The 25267-nt window shown below is 45.5% G+C and overlaps 2 protein-coding genes across 3 annotated transcripts in view; one reads left to right on the top strand and one right to left on the bottom strand.

Moving 5' to 3' along the window:
- The first annotated feature begins 581 nt into the window (after positions 1 to 581).
- IAH1 (isoamyl acetate hydrolyzing esterase 1 (putative)) lies at positions 582 to 7213 on the top strand. Its single transcript, XM_065835500.2, has 6 exons — positions 582 to 827; positions 2383 to 2435; positions 2861 to 3009; positions 3638 to 3799; positions 6039 to 6157; positions 6917 to 7213. The coding sequence occupies exons 1-6, from the start codon at positions 747 to 749 to the stop codon at positions 7082 to 7084; spliced, it is 732 nt and encodes a 243-aa protein (XP_065691572.1). The 5' UTR covers positions 582 to 746; the 3' UTR covers positions 7085 to 7213.
- A 215-nt stretch (positions 7214 to 7428) lies between these two features.
- Positions 7429 to 25267, bottom strand: part of ADAM17 (ADAM metallopeptidase domain 17) — a 37306-nt gene continuing 19467 nt past the window's right edge. For both annotated transcript variants that reach the window (XM_065834901.2, XM_071807048.1), the window contains 13 exons: positions 24971 to 25060; positions 23768 to 23881; positions 23105 to 23249; positions 22493 to 22581; positions 20229 to 20381; positions 19179 to 19378; positions 18086 to 18189; positions 17309 to 17443; positions 16091 to 16221; positions 14986 to 15064; positions 13753 to 13841; positions 13030 to 13086; positions 7429 to 11307 (listed from right to left, as the gene is read on the bottom strand). In XM_065834901.2, coding sequence (XP_065690973.2) covers positions 10957 to 11307; positions 13030 to 13086; positions 13753 to 13841; positions 14986 to 15064; positions 16091 to 16221; positions 17309 to 17443; positions 18086 to 18189; positions 19179 to 19378; positions 20229 to 20381; positions 22493 to 22581; positions 23105 to 23249; positions 23768 to 23881; positions 24971 to 25060 — 1737 coding nt within the window. In that variant the 3' untranslated portion in view covers positions 7429 to 10956. The remainder of the gene's footprint in view (positions 11308 to 13029; positions 13087 to 13752; positions 13842 to 14985; positions 15065 to 16090; positions 16222 to 17308; positions 17444 to 18085; positions 18190 to 19178; positions 19379 to 20228; positions 20382 to 22492; positions 22582 to 23104; positions 23250 to 23767; positions 23882 to 24970; positions 25061 to 25267) is intronic.

A 25267-nucleotide genomic window follows, 5' to 3' on the forward strand; every position in this document is an offset into this window, starting at 1 on the left:
AAAACCGCCTCCAAGTGTAAATGTCGCCCCTCGCTGTTTCTGTGACAGTCAGGGCGCACGGGCCCTGTCGCTGGTGAAACGGGATCAGAACTGCAGAACAGAGAGGAGAATTTAAAATACTAATGATACACCACGTCAGCTGGGGCTGTTGCCAAGCGGTAAATCACGCTGAAACGCGTCCACAGAAGGTGAGTTTTCTGCAAAAGACTTTCTCTTGTAGGTGCAACTTTTCTTCATTGCTCAGTAGATTAAATTGGCACCCGATAATCTTTATAGCAGTACAAGTGTATTACTAGTATTAGCAGAATTGCGTATTATTAGTATTGGCAGAATGAAGGAGAGCTTTCCTCCCCAAACTGTATGTCATTGGCGAACTGAGTATGAAGTCTTTTAAAGGAGATAATTGCGTTTTTTAAAACAAAACAAAACAAAAATCCCGAAGTATCTCATTGGAACAGATAAGCTTCCTATTTTCGAACTGATGCATGTTTTTTGATGTCTGTTCAGGCCGGGCCGTTGCTGTGTGATCTGTGTTACCCGTCGCCCGCAGGGGGACGCGCTTCACTTCCCGCAATCGGCCTTAAAGAGGGGGGAAGGAATAGAACATCAGCGGTGCTGGAACCTGGGGCCGGCTTTTGCCGTGGAGGAAGGAGGAGCCTCCCCCGCCACAGCGGCCCCGCTTCCCGCCGCAGAGGAAGCGCCGCGGCCGCCTCTCCCCGCTCCCCGGCGGACGTCCGGCCGCGGCCATGGCGCTGGCGGAGGCGGGAGCCCGCGGGCGGCACCTGCTCTGGCCCCGCGTCGTCCTCTTCGGAGACTCCATCACTGAGGTACCGGCCCTGCGGTTCCGCCCGGAGCTCCAGAGCCCCGTGAACGTCCCTGTTCCTCGTACCGGGAGCGCCCTTTCCCGGGCCTCGGGAGGAGCGTGTGGATGGCGGCGACCGACCCGAGAGCCGCTCTGCTCAGGGGCTGCCCCGGGGCCGCGGTGGGATCCGCTGTGAGGGGATCAGCCCCGCTCGGGGGGCGGGAAGGAGCCCGTGGAACGGGATTGCAGCCCGGCAGTCACGGCCCTGCTGCATCTCCCACCGCAGCGTTCCTGCAGCTTCCGGCCTGATGCTCTTTGTGAGATTTAGAGCTTTACAGTTAAGGTTCCCGTGTGGTGTTTTGTTGGCAGTGGTGTTTCCCAGCCCGCTGTCTGTCTGTCTGTCCCATCCCTGTCCCCGCTTCTGAGGCAGCCCCCCTTGTGTCGCTCCCTGCAGCGACATCCCCGCCCCAGCCACGCTCTGCACCGGTGTGAGCCGGCCCTGGGCTGTGAGCACCCCTGGGGCAGCACCAGCTTCCCCGCCTCCCGCTGCACGGCGCACTGCTGCGACGGAGAAGGATTCGGCTGAAAACAAAGGTTGTATTGTATGAGATATTGGTTGTCTAAACCAACTCACTGTGCAGCACTGAGAAGAAGTGGGGCGTTGTAACGGGGGTGGTGCAGCAGGAGGGGTAAGGAGGAGGGATTGTTTTTTCCACAATTAGGAGAGGTAGGTATCGAACTGCAGGCCAAAGCAGCGTGTGGGGCGAGGATTTTTCGGAGGTGCTCTCTGGCATGAAAGCACAGTGAAAGGGTCTTAGAAATAAAGTACAAAATGGGGAAAAGCCTCATCAACCAAAATGAAACCAGAGCCTGCCAGCTGTCAGGCTTGGTTACAAAGGGACCGCAGGGTCTGTCCCTCTGCAGGTACAGTCCTGTAGAACCATAGAATCGTTTGGGTTGGAAGGGACCTTCAAAGCCCATCTAGTCCAACCCCCCGCAATGAGCAGGGACATCTGCAACCAGATCAGGTTGCTCAGAGCCCCGTCCAGCCTGGCCTTGAATGTCTTCAGGGATGGGGCATCAACCACGTCTGTGGGAAACCTGGGCTGGTGTTTCACCAACCTGGCTGTCAAGAGTTTGTGCCTCATATCTAACCTGAATCTCTCCTTTAGTTTAAAACCATCACCCCTTCTCCTGTTGCACCAGGCCCTGCTAAAAAATCTGTCCCTACCTTTCTTATAGGCTCCTTCTAAGCAGTGAAGGCCCCAGAGCTTTATTTTAGACTTTGCTTGGGTAAGATTTGGACATAAACGACACCTGGCGATTGTGCCGTCAGTGAAATTATATCTTTAACATTGCGGGTGACTGGGCTGTGTTGCCTCTGGCGCGGGTGGTTTGTTCAGGCAGTGCCGGGGCTGCCAGGCCCTGTGGGGACAGCAAGCTGGGAGGGAGGACGCGCTGCTGCAGCGGCACCTGGGCCTGCGCACAAAAAGCCTTTGAGACAGGAAGGTGCCAGGGCTGGGACTGACCTGCTGGGACCAGATCTGCAGCGAAGGTCTGACCGTGTTCCTTGCCCGCAGCACTCCTTCCAGGGAAGCGGCTGGGGGGCATTCGTTTCGGAGAGGCTGGTCAGGTAAGAGCTTACATTTCAAACGTCATTTCTGGTGTGCAAGAAGTTATGCAGCTTGTCTAAAAGCAAACCAACACAAGTTAATGAAATGAAATAATGTATATTTATTTATTAACATCGATGTATTTATCGAAGTAGAACTGCCACAGTGGTAACCTGCCCAATACTGGTGGGTGTTTCTTTCCACTTAAAGCTTGAGAGGAAAGAAAAAAATCCTTAGTGATCGTCAAGATTGTTGTTCTGGTTTCATAGTGTGACAGGTGACACATGCGGTCTGTGCGTGCCCTTCCAGAACATAAAGTCATAATCCCACCAAAAACTGCCATATCTCACTGTTTCTGAGAGGGACAGGGCAGGTATCCTGACAGACTGGTTCAGACTTTCTCAAGTTTTGTTCTGGTGTTCTCTTTGATATGTTTCTGTTTCAGAAAATGTGATGTTGTGAACCGTGGATTCTCTGGGTACAACACCAGATGGGCTAAACTGATCCTTCCAAGACTGATCACTAAAAGTACTGGTGCTGAGAGCACTGTTGCGGTTACTATCTTCTTTGGAGCCAATGACAGTGCTTTGAAAGGTACCATCGCTTGTTGGTTTTTTTAATCCCCTGTGACCTGTTCTCTTAATAGAGTTATAGAGTTCAGCAGGAAAGTCAGAACATTACTCAGATTTTTCCTGCCACTTCTCTATGAAGGGGTTGCCTTCTTTTAATTTTCACAGTGGATTGTTTTCAGTCCTTTTATTCATATTTAAACCATGCAGTGCCTTCTATTTATTTCTCTCTCTCTCTTACCAAGTTTTAATATTAAGAGTAAATTTCAAAGCGCTCAAGAATTAGTCATATATGCATCACCTAAAATTGGAGTTGGCCATTTAGCTGATTTTTCTGCCTTTAAAGCAGTCTGATGAGTTCTTGGCAGATGACTTGAGGAAATGAGTGAAGGTGGTAGCACTTGGATTATCTTTAAGATAAGCATGGCAGCGTGCGGAGCTGGTCTAATCAAAACTATACCATCAGTGCACAGAGGACTGAATGTACGTGCTTTTTCCAAAATTTTCCCTGCATCCAAGAGAGTGAAAAATCTTAGTTTTTGTTCCAGATGAGATTTGATATGGAGTTGTAAGAGAGAGCATCTTAAAAAATGTCATGTAACAAATCTGTAAGCCGTTAACATCGCGGCTGCCTGTGCTCCATCCCCTGACAGATCTGAACCCCAAGCAACACGTTCCTCTGGAGGAATATGCTGAGAACTTAAAGAGCATGATACAGTACCTGAAATCAGTAGACATTACTGAAGACAGGATTATTTTGATAACGCCGCCACCTCTTCATGAACCAACTTGGGAAAAGGAGTGTCTTGCCAAAGGTAAGAAAATTATATGGGTGGTGGAATTTCTGCATTTTAGTGGCAGAGTGTAAGTCACTCATCCCAGGCTGGCAAATGGTTCAGCTTTGTGCTTGTGCCAGACTGCAGTTGTGTTCTTTGAGCTGATGGAAGAGGACTGGTGGCTGTTGTGCTAAACAGCTTTAGGATAAGCTCATGGAGTAACTACTGACTAATTAGTAGCATCCTTTCAAAAGTCTTGATTGATCTGTTCGTGCATAAAACTGACAGAAGTGGCTGCCCTTTGAGAAAGCAGGTTTTGCCAAGGTGTCGTAGGCAGACGACATCATATGCTGCTAGCTTCCAAAATAACATGAACAATGGAAGAAATTTTGGCAGTGTGTGCCTTAGAAAATGTTGTAATAGTCACAGCATATTTCACATCTATTTGGATAAGCGGTAATAACCTAGCCAGGTTTATTTTAAATTAAAAAAATCCACCAAACAATAGAGATTATAATATTCTAAGGATGCTAATAGAAGTACCTGAAAAAGAAGCAAGAGGTGATTAAATTACTTCTCATTATGTTGTTCAAGCTAACTCTAAAAATAGAGACATAACAGCGCTTCTCACTTCGTGTTCCTCAGCTGGTGGAAATTGCCTTAATCCTGCTGACTGCAGCGACGACAGTTCCACCTCCGCAGAGCGTGTCCTGTTTTCCACTGGGACAGCCTGTCCAGTTCTTGCACATTTATTATAAAAAACTTTTGAGTTTGATTCAGGTGAATACAGAGCTGTCACCTTAGTGTTTGCAGGGTTTTCTCTAACACAGGTGGTATTGTGTGGCCTGAGTCGTGTACTCAATCAAAGTGGTCACATTTTGAAGATGACCTCATATTTAAACTGCATTAACTTAGACTATGTTATTGCATGACTTTGCACTGGGGGGCTTTGGTGTGTGGCAGCGATCACTGTGCGAAACAGATTTTGGACTGTGTGGTCTTTCATCCAGCAGGGTAGTTTTTTATATTTAATTTGGAAAAGGAGAGAAAGTCCTAGAGTAATACTCAGAAATTGTGTAAGACAGTAGTGGCTGTAGCAGGTCAGATCAAACATGCGGCTGTATCATCCTTTTGAAGATCTCTTAGGTGAGCACACCATGAATGCTGCTTATCTGGCTCCCAGCTATCAAACAATACTTGAAAAATGTTGTTAATTAATTTTTGTTGTAAAGCTCTCCTTTTTTTATGGGGCAGGGAGGGAGGAAACTTGCATTTACAGAGTTGAATCTGCCAGAATCTGTCTAAAAGAAATTGCTGTCTATGGATGGAACAAAAGACAGGGTGATCTCAGACCGTGGACCACAAATGAAGTGGTGTGAGCACAGTAAGCAGCAATATCAAATCACCCACCCTCCATCAGTATCCAGGAGAAATATTCTGCTTATTTCTGGTTTTGTCAGATAGATACCAGAGCAAAGGAGAGAGATGTGATGTGAAACATGAGGGTGATGATGTTCACAGGAACATTCATCCAGGTGTGAAAAGAGGCGTGAGAAACTCGGCTTGCAAATGAGAGCACTGTGGGAGACAGAGTCAAAGCCCTCACTGAGGTCAGAGCTGCTCTTCGTTGTCTGCACAGAAGGCAGTGGCGTTGGTCATAGAATCACAGAATGTCAGGGATTGGAAGGGACCTCGAAAGCTCATCCAGTTCAATCCCCCTGCCGGAACAGGAACACCCAGATGAGGTTACACAGGAAGGTGTCCAGGTGGGTTTTCAATGTCTCCAGAGTGGGAGACTCCACAACCTCCCTGGGCAGCCTGTTCCAGTGCTCTGTCGCCCTCACTGTGAAGAAGTTTCTTCTCAGATTTAGATGGAACCTCTTGTGTTCCAGTTTGTACCCATTGCCCCTTGTCTGATCATTGGTTGTCACCGAGAAGAGCCTGGCTCCATCTTCATGACACTCACCCTTTATGTATTTATAAACATGAATAAGGTCACCTCTCAGTCTCCTCTTCTCCAAGCTAAAGAGCCCCAGCTCCCTCAGCCTTTCCTCATAAGGGAGATGCTTCACTCCCTTAATCGTCTTCGTGGCTCTATCTTGTGGCATCTTTGTGGTCAGGCTATAGGTTCCAGACACTTAGATTGAGATGCTTCAGCTTTGGTTTGTAAATGGTTGTGTCTGTGGGTGTAACAAACTGATAGGCACCATGGACCACAGAAGACAGAAATGGCGCTGTATCAGTCACCATTGCTAAATGTTTTGTTTCCCATTGACAGGTGACAAATTAAATCGCCACAACGCCATCACCGGGGAATATGCCCAGGCCTGTGTTCAGGCAGCTGCGGACTGTGGAACGGATGTAATTGACCTTTGGACATTGATGCAAAAAAATGAGGTATGATGTGATGAGGAATACTTTCAAACTGTCGTGAATTGTGAAATGCATCATTTAGTATAGAGGAACCGGTAGTGCTGTGTTATCACTGAAATGATGCAAAATTTTTCCAAATTGGACTTTGGGGAAGGAAAAAAAAATAATCCAGAGTGCTTCATAGTGTGCTGTGAAAAATAAAGCTTAATACAGCCTGGCTACTGTAGGTGGTTAGCAATGTCCCCTGGGTGCATTACACATAAATAACCTTTTGTTTGGACTTTGAATCATGGAATAGTTGAGGTTGGAAGGGGCCTCTGGAGACACCTGCTGCAGCCCACTTCACGGCCCTGGGGTAACTTCAGAGTTAGAGCGGCTTGCACAGGTACCTTGGTGGTGCCTCTGACCGAATACCCAGACTTATCCATGTGCTGGAGATCGCAAAGTTTTCCCATAGCTCCGGTTCAGACTCTGAATCTGATCTCCCTCCTGCACTCCCTGCTGCAGGAGACTGGGCAGCAGTGCAGTAGACTCAGTGTTTTGTTTGCATCACTTAGTCCTGTGATCTATTCCTGATGAATACCAGTGACTTCAGCCATCAGAATATTCTCTTAATATTTTAGTACAGATAGTGTAAACCAAAACCAGTGTGTATATATATATATATATATATATATATGTACACCAGCTGGCTTTGAAAAACTTAACTTACTTAAAAATTACTGAAAACCTTCTAGTTGCAACTAGGCAATACATTAATACATGGTTTTAACCCCCCTGTAGGATTTCTCTTCCTACTTGTCTGATGGTCTTCATTTATCAACACAAGGCAACAGCTTTCTAGCAGCACAACTTTGGTCACGCCTGGAAAAGAAACTGTCAGCTTTTCCGACTCTGCTCCCTTACTGGCGCGACGTGGACCACACCGACCCTGCGGCCAGCCTGCTGTGAGACGCTGCAGAGCCACAGCCCAGCCCGCTCACAAACACCAGTATGCCCAGCAGCACACTGGGGAGTCCCTGTCCATACTCTTCTCTGTCCCCTCTCCCTGGGCTGTGGGAGAATAAAGACAAGACCACACTTGGTGTGCCACGGGGTGGTTTGTCTTTGTGCTGCTTGTGCAGCTCTTTCCTTGGAAGACTTGGAGGAAAACAAGAGTCGCAGCTGCTCTGTGTCCAAGGGACAGAGGCTGCCCTGAGCTTTGGGGCCTACAGCTTGCTTAGTACCATCTACGAGCTTTAATCACCCCGGAGCTGGTAAGAGGCAGCAGCATGGAGTTTGTCAAGAGCCATTAATGTCAGCGCACATTAATTTATTTGAATGTAACATAACAGTAAAAGCAGTTATCTGAGCTTAACAAGGCTTTTAGAAGTGAAATATTGTAGCTCAGAGCAGGGACCTTAACTTATTTTGGCACCAGCAGCAGTTCTTTATGCCTGGCTCTTGCGCATAGGCACATTATAAAGCAGTGCATGTTTTTCTGGCAACATAGAATGTGATGCCCAAGCTTATTTTGAGAGGCTTGGATCTTGAAGAAGGGCGCTGACAAAGCTGCATCATGGCATTTGCCATCAAGTTCGAGCTTTGGTATTCAGCCATAATTTATAGAATTCATAGTATCATAGAAAACCAGGTTGGAAGGGACCTCAAAGATTATCTGGTCCAACCTTCCTTGGCAAAAGCACGGTCTAGGCAAGATGGCCCAGCACCCTGAACCAATGAACCTTAAAAGCGTCCAATGTTGGGGAATCCACCACTTCCTTAAGGAGATTATTCCAATGGGTGATTGTTCTCAGTGTGAAAAATTCCCCCCTTGTGTCCAACTGGAATCTCCCCACAAATAACTTGTACCCACTATCCCCATCATCCCAATCATGTGATTCCTTGTAAAAAAAAAAAAGGGAGCCTGCATCTTCTTTGTAGCCACTCTTTAAATACTGATATAACAGATGCATACTATGTATAGCTTCTGGCTAAGATAACACAATTATACTATAAAACTACCTTTACAAACTGCAAAGAAAAAGCTCTGAAACCTAGATGAAATTCAGCAAGCAGATGGCATCAGAAATGAGCATACTACCAGACCAGACCAGACCATTGATTAAGAACAAATAAATAGTATATCACTGCAAATAAAACCCTTCCATAATTCCAGGCTGTATTAAGTTACTTTGGCACAAACGTGATGAGGCCAGTACTGGTGTGTTTTTTATGCACTGGGTGAGACAGAGACTGATGAGATCATGAAGATGTCCAGTGGTGTTAGTACCATGAGGCCACCTTTGCTTTGTTAAATAATGAAGTTGGCCAAGACCTGTCATCTACTATAGAAGAGGTGTTATAAACTGGAACACATTTTTCTTATGCCTGGAGCTAGACCAGAAGCTAGTTTGATTTATAAATATTTATGAATGTCAAATTGAACTGTCCTTTCTGTAATAAATGCTTACAGTAAAGACTGCCTGAAGAGCAGCAGGGGCTTCCTGGGGGTCTTCGTGCACAAGATGTTACAAACAAACTGTGCAAGTGCCGCTTCTGCAGTTTCTGGAATAGAGCTCACATTGGGGGATGGACTCTGATTCCTAAGGCTGGCCCCAAACACGTTTTCCTGCTCCTAAGCACCTGCCACTGCCTGATTTTCATCTGGGAAGTAACAACCTTAGTGCCAAGAACATGTACTTACACATTTACTACCTGAGAAGGCATTTGAGCAGACACCCATACCTTAAACATGAATTTCACCCTCAGAACCGACCATAATCCCAGGACACCTGGTGACACAGGAGAACACAGGGCAGCCCCACAGGTGCAGGTCTGCACTGCGGGTGCTCCAGCTCTGTCCTCCAGCAGCCGAGGGGTAGAAGGGAGCAGCGAGAGAGAACCAGCTGGACTTCTAACTTGGGGTTTGGCAACTGAAGAATTTAGATCTTTTAGAAAAGGACTTCACAGAAACAGCTCTTGTTTAACTATTTTTTTTTTTAATATAAAAAGTTCTTATTGTATTGGGAATTAAATTAACTCTTCACACACATACTTTGCACTGAATCAAAAAAAAAAAAAAAAGCCCAAATAAACAAAACCCCAAACAAAGTTCAAAACCAGTATATAAAACTCAATACCTAGTCGGATAGGAACACTATAAGGCACACGTTCAAGTATTAGTGTAACAAGTATCCTTGGTGGGGAACGGGGGTGGGTTCCCCCCATCCTTTCGGCACAGGTTTGGTTCCTTTTCCTCACATTTAAAACCACGAAGGCTCCGCCACTGCAGTTCCCGAGGCTGGGCACAGGCTTTGCACCGTTAAAAGGGTTCTACCCCAGTCATGTTTTATGTCAGTTTTCTCAACAGATTATGGGAGAAAACAGCTGCAGAATTCAGGTGCTGCTTTACTGTCACTACAGCTGCGCTGTGACTCCACCATGTCAGTCCATCTACTAAAAGCTAAAACAAGGCTCAAGTGCCAGCCCCAGCTCACCTTACCGCATCTCCAGGTCTACCAGAGGACACCATTCAATGATCAAGTTGTAACAGCACATTGTTCTGCCTGCGTGGGTATCTGAATCCATGAAGTCTCCTCCTTATACTTGCTCTGTAAGTTTAACAAAGGTTTATTTATTTTTTGATTAAATTCACCATTGTTTTGAAACAAATGCTCCCCACTGCAATGGAGTAAATTTTTCCCTTCCCATTAATTTATGCAGTAGGAGCTTCCAAGGCCACAGAGACCTGAAAACCAAGGCTCAGCTCCTTGAACGTCTCAACAATAGTGTTACCTATTTCAAAATAACCTTCGGAGAAACATTTCTGCACTGAAACAACCACTGCAAAAAGCTGGTTAGAACGGCCCTCACCCACAAAAATGATTTCTCCACTTAGACCTCTTTCTCCTACCAGACACCTGTGGCACACCAGCTTCTCACCGCAGAGCGGGGAACTCCCAGAGAAAGCCCTTCTCTGCAAGGAAGACGTGAAGACAACCTCACTGCGAGAGGCAAAAGAGTTTCATGCTAGAGGAGCATCTCCATGCATCATGTGAGGCAGAGGTGTCAAACTCATTTGCACCGGGGCCACATCAGCCTCACTGTCTCCTTCCAAGAGCCGAATGTAGTTTTAGGACCATATAACTGTAACTACTCCTACATTTATACATTCGGTCTTTGGAAGGTGACTGCGAGGCTGATGTGGCCCCAGTGAACATGAGTTCAACGCCCCGATGTAAGGTCTAACAACCTCTGTATGACCCTTTTATTTTTATTTCGCTAGAAGCTGCATATCTTGAACTTCTTTGTTGCGATTATGCATCTCCATTGAATGCTTTTATCCGTTTCATTACTCTCATTTTGTTCTCAAGGCATCTGTTTAGACTTTTACTTACATGTACCTTAAATTACTAAATGATCTACTCTACATGGAACACACTGCAGTGTTTTCATTTTAAAAGCCCCTTAATTTTATCAGACTACAAAATATTAAATTATAAAAAAGGCTGATATACACAATCCAATATCCAGCAGGATATTTGGTTTTGCACCACAGGTTGAAGGAAATGTTAAAGGTCAAGGAAATAGAAAAACAAAACCAAAAAGCTTCAAAAACAAGCCAGTTTTAGTTGGATTTTCCTTTTTAAAAGATATAATGCTCTAATAAATGTAATTTAAGGAAGGTCATACACATGACCAGCATCTGCAGTAGGTCACTTCCTTATTTCTCCCACTCCCTCACAAAAATATATATACATATATTTATATTTATATAAATGAAATGGTTTTAGATCCTTATTTTGCAGACACAAGTCATACGCTTAGGAGGCAGCAAGACACTAGCATTCTGTCTCTTTGCTGTCCACCCGGTTCTGGCGCTGTAGTTTAAAGGACGAAGCTTTCTCGCTCCTAATGACAGGATGGTCTGTCAAGTCCTCGAAAGATTTGGCAGCCGAGCTGCTATTTGGGAAAGGGTCCTTCTCAAACCCGTCCTCGTCAATGTGCGAGTCGGTGCTTGGGTCCTCCTGAATAGTGTCCATTCTTTGGTGGTCCTGTTTGGGTGCCGCAGGCACGGCGGGCACGGCGGTGATGGGCTGCAGCGGCTGATGCCGGCTCGTCGACTGTGCCGCTGGGAAGGGCTTGATGATTCGCACAGAGGCAGAATCCAGGCTGCTGAGCATCTCCACGTTCTGCAAGACACGAGCAGCCATGTCACGGGGGAAAAGCAACCAGGTTCTAGTCCTGAGTTCAGCTTTTGCACCATTTTCAAGGGGAACAGGCAACGGGCACCTTCTGAGGAGCACCCACACTTGTTATTTACACTTACTTCAGACCAAGGAAACACCCAAGAGAAGTAATTATTTGTTTTTTCTTCAAGAAATCCATTTAGGCTAAGCACTAAAGGCAGAAAGGCCTTTTTATCTCTGCTTGTTCCTTCATCATATAAAGAATCATGAGCGATGGCCTCATGGGACAGAGTTGACAGCTCAGCCCCATCTCCCCTGGGCCCAGCACAAACCTGGGACTGGAAATGCAGCGTTAAGCCAGTGCAGGGAAACAACCAAAGTTACAGCTTGTGCCACTGCCCCAATCTACAGACTTCCCTGTTCCCTGTGCAAGAAGCTGCACTGAACACAGAGTCAGAGACTGGTGGGACCACTGTGATCACACCCAGATTCTGCAGCCCAGAGAAAGTTAAATCCCATTGATTGCTGCTGCTATTTGAGAATGGTTTGGAAGATATTCAGAGATTTCTGAGCATAAAGTCATCCCCACAAGCCTGAGCAAATGCTAATGCTGGGCAGGATGAGAGGTTTACCTGCTACCAAGTACAGCATTTCCCAACTGCTCAATCCTCAGCAGATCCAAAAGATGCAAGATTTGTTCATTGAACTGTTGCTGGTGCAAGGAGACCATTAACTATACACCTGTGCTCTGCTGCTACACCTGCATCAGCGATTTTATTGATTCAATTCAGGTATAAAGCTTTAAGGTGACTTTTCTTATGGCATTCAAGACCAGCTACGGGGGACTCAAACTAAGATCACATTCAGGTACATCAGAGCAGGTGACAATCCACCTCTGCAGTCTTTGACCGCTTCCCTCAGTGCTTGTACAGGAGCTCTGCAAGGGTTTTTTCCCCCCCTCCCATTACAAAATGACATTTCCTTAACTGAATGTTTCAGTTAGTAATAGGAATCAGGCTGTCAAAGCACTGAACAGGATACTCAAAACTCTACGTCAGAAGGCACCCTGTGCTGGACTGTAATTAAAATTTATCTAGGCACTTTTTTGCTCTTCCCCTCTCCCAAATCAGTGTCTCCAAGTTGAGAAGTGTCACCAACAGGTCCCAGCACCCTGAGGCCAGCTCTCCCATAAGCAACTGGAAGGCTTTAGCACACCTGGCCACTAGAAGCTGACTCCTGCAAGCAACCACTCTGCAGCAAAGACACCACATTTTGCAGAGATTTTTCTGCAGCATCACCCTGCTGAGCCTTGTGCTTCGCTGATGCCGCTTGGCTGGGAACAGGCGGTCTGCCGACTGACGCGTGCCGAGGGGAGCCCATATACAGGCAGCTGCTGCTCCACAGGGCAGAGCAGTTTCCTGCCCCACGAGCTGTGGCTGCTGTGAGGAGCTGCTCCGAGGAGCTGCTCCGTCAGCAAGGCCAAGGCACAGATCTCAGAGGAAGGAATCAGACCCCACCAAGCTGTGGTGCTTGGTAGATGCAACACAGGCTTGTTCAAGAAAAGTTTCCCCTCAAATTGATTCATTCATCTACAGCCTGAGGCACGGGGTTCCAGGTCTGTCTGCTATCACTTCTTCGATAAACACCCCGCACACACCTTAGGTTCAGATTTTCTAAAATACATGGGACAGTGTTCTGGCAATTCACATTCAGATAGCGACTTACACTGGGGCAAAACAGGGACTTGGTGTTTTCCTCATACTGCTTGTCCAATTTCTTGTCCTATTGGAAAATAAACAAAAGCAAAACAAAACACACACACACAAAATAAGAAAGTTAGTTTCCCAGTTTGAGGTTCCTGTCCCCACTTCTCTGCAGGGACACAAGAGAATGTGGGGCTCTTTTCCCTTCCCCTACATCCCAGGCCTTCCCATCCATCCCAGGGGTGCCTGTGGGCACAGGAACCCTTTGCTCTGACCCCACACTGCTGCCAGCACCATGCCATGGGCCCACCCTTTCAGTTGCCATCAGCTCGTTCTATTTACCCATCCACCCAAGCTCAACTCAGACCACTTTCTGCCCTGGCTCTCCCCACAAAATGTGGGTGTCTTATTTCCTAGCAGGGCTTGAAAAAAACTTTGACTCTAACGGAAGTTACCAAAATTATACTTGGGTAGAACTGGGGAGGCAGAGGAAGAAAATCTGCCAAGAAAATAACGGGAAGGGCTCCAGAGAACAGCCACAGGAGCACTGGGTCTGCCAGAGCCCGGCAGAGTTCAGCAGTTTTGTCTGTTGAAGGAGCAGTAAGTCTTGCATGTGCTGGAGTTCCCCTGGGGTTTGCTAAAAGCTTCCCAGCCCCGTCTCCCACAGACATCTGCCATTTCATAAAGAAAGGGTGTTTTACAGCTCAATCCAACAGAGCAGGCATCTCAAAGACAGCTTACTTACCACGCAGTGCACAAGGATGCTGAGAGGAATCCAAAAGAGTAGGGAGAAGACAAGCACAGAGCCCACTATATTATCGGCTAGGAACTTGCCTGTGAAATCAGTTCAAATCTGTTAGTTACCTACCAAATACAGTTTCATGACCACACACATCTGTCCCCATCCTGCAGCCACTGCTCATGCAAGCCAAGCCACAGAACTGCTGCAGGACTATGCACACACAAAATAAATTATACAATTTCAGAAAATAATGTTAGCAATAACAGGTGGTTTTTTTTTTTTTCCCCTCTGTTCTTCTCTGATGACAAATGCTGACAAGCTGTAACATTTAATAGAGTTGACTGGGAACCAGCCATATTGAGTTAGCCAAGCTGCCCTCTCGATTATCCAAGACACACTGTGAGTCTGTTACCAAATTCAGATTTTCTAGTCAAGAGATAACTACCTGCCTCCACAAACAAAGTATGTGAATATCAAAGAGACACAAACTGCCTCCACCTGGGCAGGCTAAATAGCTTTAACAATTACCTGAGAAACAATCTTTTGACCCTGGAACTAAAGACTGAAAGCCTCAAGCCCAGATAATCACACTGTATAAGCACAGCATTACCGTGAGCGTATGGAGTTATCCAGTCATTGTCCAGCACCAGCTGTTTAACAGGTTTGGGATGGTTCCAGTAACACAGAGTGAGACCCTGAGGGGTTGCACCGAGGGGCTGCCTGCTCGGATTGCACAGGGGTATTGGCATCAAGGAGCCCCACGCACAGTTGCTGGGCAGTGACTCCGGACAGGCAGACAGCCTGAGGCACGTGACCGCAGTGGTTTGCTTAAATAAGGGAGAAATTAAGTTTCCCTTTCCCAGTCTGTTGACATTCAAATCCCACTGAGGCCCCCTTTATACTACACTAAATCTGGCTGACCTCTAAAATGACTTTTCTCTAATTGACCTACTTCTTGGCAGACAAGAAGCTATCACCTCCTTTACAAACTTGGAAGATGCCTAGAAAACAACAGAGTGGAAATATGCAAAATGATCTGCCAGGTCACTATTGTCAAACTTCAGGGGAAAAAAAAATATAGAGAGATACATATATATATATATATACACACAACTACTAGCTACCCTTGCATACAGGTTCAGGTGAATAGAAACAGCCAGCTTACCTCCCTCCAAAGCTTTAGAGGTTCACGTCATGAACTAACAAAACCCCAACGGATATGGTTACATCTCTTACCAAAAGTATTGATGCTGAGTTGGTCGATGAAATCCCAAAATCGTTCAATCACATCCTGTACTTGCTTCTCGCATTTACCCTGCAAAAGTAAAGACTTATTTACAAAACAATCTTATGCTATCTAAGCATAAGATGGAGAGGGAAGAAGACAAAGACTATGATGAGATAAAAACTACAGACACAGCAGCACCTGGCTCACATTCACAACACAGGTTTACACTCATGTCCTGTAGCACCAGTCCATTTTGATTGCCTTATTTTTTGGCAAAAGTTTCAATTCTATTGCTGTCTAAAACAGATGAAATTTTAATATCCAAAATATGCAAAAACTGCCCCACCCTCACCCTGTCTTAGGGGACATGAAGCTGAAGTTTCTGGAGAGGTTTAAGCACCAGAAGCCTTAGTTCCCTCTACCCACCGAGAAGGCAGCAGCTCTCAGGAGCCCAAGGTTACAGACAGACTTGCTCACAGATCTGGCTGTGCTGGTTTAACACAGCACATCATCAGCCTTTCAGTTTTGCTAGCAGAAGGGCTGAGGCATGTCCTCCCAAATTCACTTCTGCCAACACCCAGTTCAGCTTCAGCCGTTGGGGTCTGTAGCTGACATGACTGTCCGTGCAGCTGTACCATGGAGATGGTCACCAAGAGCCCGCCACTCACCAGTCTCCCTGTCCCCATCAGATACTGCCAGTCAGATCTTCATGCCACTGCTCCCTGGCCTGTACTATTTTAGTGAAAATTGATCGAGCTAACAGGAACAGCTGAAATAGCAAGCACTGCCAAGCCAGCCGAGCTTACAGATCATTCACCTCCCCTGCACAAACTCCTGGCTGGCTGAGCTGTGGGGAGCAGCAGAAGAGGCAAAAAGCAACAGCAGAAGGTAACAGCTTCACCTTGCACGGGTCTCTGCAGAACTAACTTTCATCTGCAGTCTCAGACACCCGTTAATATTTACCCCGTGGAGAGGTACTTAAACAGTATCACCCTGCTCAGCAGCATGTTAAGCTTTGGCTTCTCTCTACCAGCACAGTCCTCGTCACAGAGGCCTCAAACACCCCACCACAGCAGCAGAGCATGCAGCACGCTGACTTCTGGGAAAACTTACATTTGTATCACAGAAACCCACGGTGCAAGGCTTCCCCTTGCGCAGGAACAGGAACTGGTCGTTAGCATCGACATACGGGATGCACCTATCCTGCTCGTCCCGGCAGCACACCTTGCAGGAATTATCTGTTTCTGTAATTTAGAATAATTTTGGTTGGAAGAGATTCTCAAGATCATCAGCTCCAACTGTTAACCCAACACTGCCATTAAACGATGTCCCTAAGAACCTCATCTCCACATCTTTTAAACCCCTCCAGGGATGAATAATAAAGCAACAAACTCATTCCTCGGCAGCACCAAGAGTCACCTACAACCCATAAACAGGTGGACGCAAAGCCCCACATGTCCCCTGGCTGGCCGTGTTCCTGCCCAGCTTCCCCCTGGGGAAGGTAGGACCGTACAAGTCACCTGGTTTTGGGCGCTCAGATCACCAAGCCTGAGACTCAGTCAGATGCCCTGTGCCACACAAGGGGACACAGTGGGACCAAGCTCTCCAGGCTGATACCCCAACACCACAGGAATCAACAGGTAGGAGAAGAGGTTCCAAACACATCCAAGACAGATTTAAATATTTCTTGGACTTGGGTCCTTTAGGCACCCCTCTCCTTGGCTATACTCTCGCCTCAAATGGTGGGACTCAGAGCAGTTCCCTGTGCTGTCCTGTGGAGCTTTCCTCCTGCTCACAGTGGCTTTACCAGATTTAAGAGCAGGGATGAGAACAAGTGAACAACCAAGCTCAGACAGACATATATGGCAGAGAGGTTTGCAGTACCAGCGGACTATACTCAGGGATCCTGTGTTTTCATGACACCTTAACCTCTTCGAAGTCTTTCTTTAACCACTTGTTGTTGGAGGCCACCACCCCTCTGCCAGATGCCCAGTCCAGAGGTTGGCTTGGATCTCTTTATAATCAGAGAACAGCCAGACTTTCCTTCCTGTCTGCCTGTGGCAGAGGAGGTGGAAGGTGGGAGAGTGCCCTCCCCTTTAACTTGGGGTGCCAGACCATCAAGTCTCATTTTAATGTCTTCAAACCCAGACCACTAGATGACATTTATGTTCCTTTTCCAAACAGAAAACACCAGCCCTGAAAAAACAACAGTTTAAACTTCTTCAGCAACCAGAAACTCTGCCCTCCAACAGGCAACCCTACAGCAAGGCCAGCACTCTCTGAGTAGCAGAGCGGAAGCAATGCATTTCAGTTCAGTCCCATGTCACCCACCGTTGCATGCACACGACCGGAGGTTCTTCTCCCTCTCGCAGAAAGGGACACACTCTCCATCCTTGCACTTTCCCATGTCCACACAGACTGTGTCGTCTGGAGCGTTCCCTGGAGGGGGGCACTCGCTGCTGTTCCCTGCAGATGGAGGTCAACGGGGTGGGAGAACTGTGTTAGAGTGAAGGGCAGAGCACCCAAGTGGGCAGAAAGAAAAAGGGCAATAAAGGCCATCCAGACTCATCCAGGGGAGCCCCAATAGTTTGTTCTTGGTGTTCACCTGCAGGCTGCCTGCCAGCTCCTCCCAGAGGCAGCAGCGGCTTTGGAGGACTTCAATAACTGAGGCCACCAAGCAGCAGGTAGTAGAGCAGCAGCAGCTCTGACTTGCTCTTTGCCTCCAGGAAAGATTAGGAGGAAGAAGCAAACAAGTGGGGGACTGAAGGGGAATTGCAGTAATTCCACCCTTTCTATGACAAGATTCAGCTCATTCTTTTTCCCCTCACAGTGACACGCCCTGTTCTGCTTTTTCTTTTTTTAAGGGAAAGAAAGAAAAGGGGGGGGGGCGGAAATAAACATTTTTCATGTTCTGCTGGGCAGTAAATCACCAAGTGACTCCTGAACTACAATGAAACTCATTATAGGGCAATTTCGTGATGCTTAACTGGTCTCTAAAATTACATGTACCGGATGACTAAAGGGCACTAGTTTGAAAGCAGATTGAACAGGACACTGAGCCTGGAGCGCTTGGCTGGCTGACGTAAAGGGGACAGAACCGTGTCCTACCAGTGCAAAAAGACTCTCCTTTGCAAGTGGCATTTATGGCTTCCTGGCATTTCTTCTGTGCACTTTCAAACTGGCAGCCTTTACAGCAGGGACTGTTCCGATCACTGTGGAAAGATCAAAATGAAAGGAAGAAATATTAAAGAATTTTTTTTAAAGAAGTATGAGCATGACAAAGCTAGGGAAAACACATCTATTGGAAAAAAAGCACTGCTTCTTGGAGATTGACTCACTGATTCAGAACCATTGCCCTCTCTGCCCCCTCCCCCAACCACCTTTCTACACACCCACTTACTCCTCATTTCCCAAAGGTAAAAGCATGTAGAAAGTACAACGTATTGAGATAAAACACAGGATCTTTACATTTATTCAAGGCACCTGGATCCCCCTGTCACTTGCTGTGCAACTTCGGAGATCTTCCACTGTTTTCTTCCCCACACATCTTTTCTCTGTTTACTACTCTTTATTCTGCACTCTCTTTGTCTCTGTTCTGCATGTAATGCAAGAAAACCCTTCATACAAACACGGTCATTAAAGAATTAAAAAAATTCTTGCGAGTTGCACAACCCCTCTACTGCTACATGGTGGGGAGAGCTGAACTCTATATAAACAGGTTGGACATCACATTGCAACAGTGCCAGGAACACCCCAAAGAGCAAGAACAGAAAGAGAACTCGTTCAGTGCAGTCACTGTGTCGTCTGCTCAAACACATTTCACAGCACTCTTGAAAATACCAGTATGTGATTTCAGTTTAAAGCCACCTTGCAATGCAAGCAAAAAATTGTATTTGCGCAGGAAATTTTTAATATTGAGTGCCTCATTGTGCTCTTAAATATAACAACCATCACCACTTTCACTCCTGTAGCTCTTGGCACCTCTCAGAAAAAGTAACAGAATGCTATAAAAGTTAATGTATGCAAACAGTGCGTGCACATAGCAGCCTTTGTTGAAATCCTTTATTGTTTTCAGCTCCCATGTTTAGCCTTCAAGCCAAGGAACAGGTAGGTCTGTGACACTGCAGGTGGCAGTAGGGGCTTTCAGCCTGGCCAATCTTTCTCTCTTGTGTAAGAGAAGTCGCAGTTTATGTTCCCTTACCTGCACTTGGCACCATCTTTCAGCTTACAGTCTGCAGAGCAGCAGGGATCAGCCTGCTGGTACAAGAGGCCAGGATCACATTCCTCCCCTTCATCCACCCTGGAGTTCCCGCACACTTTGTTGTTGCGCTCTTTGAAGCACTCCTGGGCCTTGATCTCTATGGTCCTATGGATGGATTTTTTGCTGCAGCTTGAGAACATCTAGAGAATCACAAGAGGAAAAAGCAGCACTGAGGAATGAGCCTTTCTGCCAACAAGGCACCTGAAACAGTCTCAACCTCCTTTCACCTCCAAATTCTGGTGTCTCAGAGAGCTCTCATTCCCTCTGTGCTGCCAGCTCTGATACCTTGGAAAAATTCTAAGATGGGAAAGTAACGGTTGGGTCCATAAAGGACAGTATGAGGTGACAATGCAGGGACACCCACGTGCAGTCTGGTTCAGGGTCACAGAGCCAACTCCAGCTCTCCCACAGCCCCAGGAGCAGTAGCAACCATCCCGGGAAGGGCTGAGAAGTTGTAGCAATGGGGAGAGCCCACACTGCTGCTCGGCAGCAGGGCCAGGCAGGAACCACAACAAGTCAGTCCAGACTGTCCACCAGTTATTCCCTGATGATCTTGATTTCTCATCAGAAGAAGCACAACCCCAACTGCCTGCTGCCAGTGCCAGCTGCTGGGAGCACCACAGCCGTGGCATCCAGCAGTCCCTCCCCAAATGTAACAGCTCCCAACCACCCCAACACTGCCTGGTACTGAACAACCTGTATTTGCCTCTTGCTGATGACTTGCTTTAACGAACATGTGGTCAGAGCTCATTACAACAACTAATTGAAAAAGCACCTGGACATGCCATGAACTCCAGGTGACAAGCAGAATTCAAATATGAGTTTATCGTGCAGAGAACCCAACAGCATGCAAGTTATGTTTTCTTCTTCTGGCTAATCCATTACATTCCTGACCGTTTCAAGCTACGGGAATCATTAACTAAATAGACTTTCCATGCAAAGGGTCACTGACCATAGCAGAAACCTGGATGGAAAACTATGCAACTATACCTTGTTGTTTTCATGATCTCCACTGACAGCAATTGGATACATAACGTATTTCCCTCCCTGGTCTTCAGTGGGGGCACATTCCGGCAGACTATCAGGATCATGCTCTGCTCCAAAGTTATGTCCGAGTTCATGTGTCGTAACCAGGTCAGCCTCCTTTTTCAAACATGAAAAAAGCAATTATGAGAAAAGTTAGACCGAGGATGACAGGACAGGAGATCCCAGCTACTTCCAGGCCACCAGCAATTCTAAGATACACTGAGATGGAAAGGTATTTCCCTATGAACATTTTTTTTTTTTTTTTAAGTAGTAAGGAACTGAAGGCAAATAAAATCACAGTCCTTTTCCAAAGGCAACTTTCAGGACTAGGTCTGAAGACTAATCCACTGTTGAAGGCAAAATGCTGTCCCAGAATACTGATTCAATTTTGTTTTCAATACAATGTAGATACCTAAAATATCAAAATTTGCTTTTAAAGAGCTGGAAGGCATAAAAAGTTGAAACAAAAAACAACCCAAACAAAACTAAGTAACTACAATTAGCCAATCTCTTGTTTACCATATCTTGCCACTAGAATTATTTCTTCTAAATGGATGATGACATTAGAGTGCTGACTAAGCTCTTCTGTTGCATTATTACTAAGAAAGACATGTACAACTGTGGCCCAACAGGGATGGATTTCCAACATCATTATGCAAGATGGGACTCTCTGTGCTGTGGATCCTGAACAGGCTTTGCCTCACTGCATGTCTGCCCACAGTGCCTTGCTCAGCAGCTGCTGTCACACTCACAAGGTGACAGTCACACATAAAACTGAAATAAAAGTTAACCACAAGGAACCAAGTAGTTCATGACAGAGAGAACGAAGTTTGATGAGGCAACTGTCTTTTCTGGTGCTGTGCAGGGGGAAGAACCAAGCACTGCAAGGAGCAGCAGCGGTGCCCAGTGCAGGCACAGGTAACATGAGAGCCAGAGACAGGAGAGCTGCCCAGAAGCACTTCTGTGCTTCACCATGTTTAATTTGGGGAAGGGGTTTAAGGTTTTTTCTTTGTTTAAACCCAAGTGGATACCATGCAGCACTTCCCCTGTGAAATCAATCTGTAATGCTCCCACTGTCTCATCCCAAGCTTTGCGCCGGCCACTGGAAGACAGCAAATTCCATTTCTTTTGTAATCCAAGGCAGAACTCCAGCTTGGAGACTGAATAACAAATGCAAATAGCATGGCAACGGCTTGAGTTCTTTGTCAACATCCCTCTACACAAAGCTTCACTGTCTTTTTTCCTAGCTTCTTGACAGCTTCTGTGCCAAGTTTTAGCCCACACATCAATTATGAATTCCCTTTATTATCAGGCTACAGAAAAGCACAGCTGAGAAGTCAGCAGAAGTCAGCAAAAGAGAAATATGCCCAACTGCAAAGATTTGGTAGATGCAAACACATGCACTGCCTTGGTATCTATTGAGAAAAAGCTCATATTCAGGCCCTTATGTATTTACTATCTCATCAAGCATGAAAAAAAAAAAATCCAGACAGCACTAATTTACATTACGCTTAGTATTAGCAGTAATAAGCACTGTCTATTATACCATTCTCTGTTCTACTTATTCAGGACACACAGAAAAATCAGGGCAGACAAATTCCATTAAAAGGCTTAAACTAAACCTCCTACTTTGCCTGCACTACTTTCCCTGCTTTATCTTGCAACTGGAACAGACCAAGCATACACAATCATCCATCTGCATGTTGGAGGTGTATGTAACAGGAAACACATTACTTTTTTCTTGTTTGAAGCAGCAGAATAATTTTATTCTTACTATAAGGCTACTTGTTGTATAATACTGTTTGTTCTGTTCGAGGGTTTGGTTTTGGTTTGTCTGATGAGGTTGGTTTTGTTTTTCAAGCGAAGTACATTTAAATTCATCTTTAGATATCAAAATCCTGTTTATATGTGGACAACGACAGCTCCTACTAGACACTAGCTATGTTTCCTCATTCCCATTGTGCAGTGAATTCAACCTTGAGCTCCATTCAGTGGCAACTCCCCTTGCCAGCAAGAACAAAAACAATGGTTTTGTGACCTACATCCTTGTCCCCAGGGATGTGACTCAACTGGGAAACCAGCAGTTTGTTTCTGAGTGAGCACGAGAGCTTGTCACAATCCAGAGGCACACAGGAGCAATCTGAATGAGCAGTCCAGGGCCACACATCACCACCACACACACACGGACACAGAAAGCTCAGGCTCTGCAGATGAGGAAACTCTCCTACCTTTGTGAGGATGGTCTTCCCATAGTTCTTGGTGCTGGTTAAGCCACTGTTCAGATAGATGTCCTTCTTTGCAATTTGACTATAATAAGCTATAGAAGTGAGAAAGTAAAATAAAAACTGAAATATTTTTCTGGGTTTCATATCTTTTTAAGGGAGAGAAGAATCCTTGCTTGGGGAAACAAACAGCTTTACTGTTCTCACAGGCTCACCAGTAAGACCCTGCCACTTGCCAGTTTTTGGAGTGGGGAATCTTTCAAGCACAGCACACACATCTCAGGTATTGCAGTAAAGGGGAAGACACAAGAAATTTCCAAGAAAAAAGCATGTGCCATTCCAGAACTGCTGCAAGATGCACCCACACAAAGCAGCCCTTGGTCTAGGGTTTGCTTCAGCCAGCTTGTTCACACCAGAGAGCTTAGTGACTTTTATCCTTCCCTCCCTTCTTTTCCAGCTCCAGCCAAGAAAATGCCCATCTATTCTATCCAAAAAATAAAGACTAGAGTCTAGGCAAAAGCACATCATGCTCCATGAAAGCTGGAGAAGATGATTAAACACAAGTAACAAAAAATAGCTTTCAACCCACAACTGGGACAGAAGAAAAAGAAGCCTTGCCTTTAGGACAAATGCCACCATGGCTGTTAGGTCTAGGAGAGCCAACATAGGCCAGTCCAAGCGTTCCCATGTCAAAATCTTGATACGTGAAGAGATGAGCAAGGCACACGTGAGCTGCTTTCTCAGCAATATCAAAGCTAAATTGCTTTAAAGAAAAAAAAAAAAAAAGTCAAATCTTTCTAAGACACTTCACAGTGCATGTTACAAGTCTATAGATAAGAACGTCTATCTAATGAGCCAGACAAGCATCTTCTAGATCTGGCTAAGTCAGAAAATGCAGCTGGTCAGCTGTCCTACAGAGCTGTAGAAAATTAAATGAATACTCAAGTACACTGTAGGCATTCATTTATAACTTGTCTATTCATCTCCCCTTTTCACAGACAGGGGAAAACCAAGTGCAATAATCTGATGAGGTCACCAGGCAGCCAGTCTCAGGGTCAGACATATCAGAACTGCCTTTCTGACTCAGGCCACATATTAATAATTCTAATTGGTGTGTGCTCTGTAGTTATGCAACGGAGTCCTTTACCATGGGCTACAGGGCATATCAGCCAGTTTGACATGTACACATCACGTGAAGGAAGCGGAGGAGTTTCTTACTACAGACCAGTAGAACGAGTAATTCTCTGTAACAGCCGTGATTTTTCAAGGGTTACAACCTACCTCTAGCAGCATCTTCACATCCCAGGCATCTTTCTTATCATCTGGGTAACTTTTTGCCATATTGTAATGCTTTTCTCCAGGCTTTACAGCATGTGGCTCATTGTGGATGAGAATCTACATTTCAAAAAGGGCAACAACAATGTAGATGAATTTTGATCAATTTTACAGCTACCGAAAAGCTTTCAATGTTATCTTAAATGTCTCAACAATCTGCAAGAAGAAAAATTAAGACTCAGCATGCTTCCAATATTAACCTTTCAGCCTTTGCTAGTTAAGATACACTGACTACACACAGGCAACTACACAACCCATTTTATAGAGCAACATAAAAGTTTTCAACGTAATATTCTGGTTTGAGATGCATGTTACTCTACCCAGAAAGACTACCCAAACACAACCAGGATTTACTCCTTGTATAGATAACACCAAACCATTTCAGAGTTCTAGCTAATCAAACATATTTTAAAGGATTATTACTTTTCCAGTAACCTAGAACTAGTGCATCGTGTTCTTTGCTCTCCCTGCCCAAAAAATTCTCTTTCTTGTTCCTGCAGATCTTTTCCCAGGAAAGGGCCTCTAGCTTGTAGCATGAGTCCCCGTGCTCCACATCACAGCTCTTGCAGTACTCCAAGCCAAAGAATTCCTCTTCCTCTTAATGACCTTTCCCAGATTCTGTGCACTAACTTTGAGAAGCCATCATATAAATTGTAGTCACTGCACCTCCTGTGGTCACCCTATACCCACCTCTACACTATCATGATATCGTGCTGTCTAAGGGGAGTTATTAAAGGTTTTCAGGAGGATTTGTGCTTTTTTCATCTGTGTTTGGGGTCTACTCTGGCTTTGTAAGCTAAGCACCAGTCGTAGACACACACATTAAATATGTGCATAACAGTCTGTCTGAGAGAAACAAGAATTGCTCACATTCTGGAAAAAACACCTTTGAATTGAAGTTAAATATAGAAAGATTCTTCCTGAAAACTTCCATCTCAAAAGCTGCAATGAACTGAAAATGGGCACACTGTGTCAAATCATTACCATCACCTCTGGAAAAATGCTATTAACTCTAGCCAGGAACATCGTGAAATAATGTGGGATTTGATTATTTTAGCTCTAATCCAGACAAAATAATCAGAAACCTTAATATCCAAAACATGTTCTTATCCTTTAAATTAAAAACGCTTTGCATAGTTCAGCGAATACCTGCTCTATCTGTATGCCGTACCCATTGAAGGCTCCATTGTCCCAGGAAGTATTTCGGTAGATGTCATCTACTCTGTCTATCAATTCAATCTATGTAGAAACAAAAAGAAGCTATTTAGTTCCGAGCTTTCATGTAATTAAGTTCAAGACACTCACAGAAGCTGCAACATACTTATCTAGAAACATTCACTTAAAATTAAAACTGAACCTCACATAACATAACAGACATACTCACTGATCCAAAAACAACAGCACTTGGATCCAGAGAAAGTTATCAAATATCTCTGAAAATTTTCC

This window comes from Patagioenas fasciata, chromosome 3, assembly GCF_037038585.1.
Source record: "Patagioenas fasciata isolate bPatFas1 chromosome 3, bPatFas1.hap1, whole genome shotgun sequence".
Taxonomy (NCBI): domain Eukaryota; kingdom Metazoa; phylum Chordata; class Aves; order Columbiformes; family Columbidae; genus Patagioenas; species Patagioenas fasciata.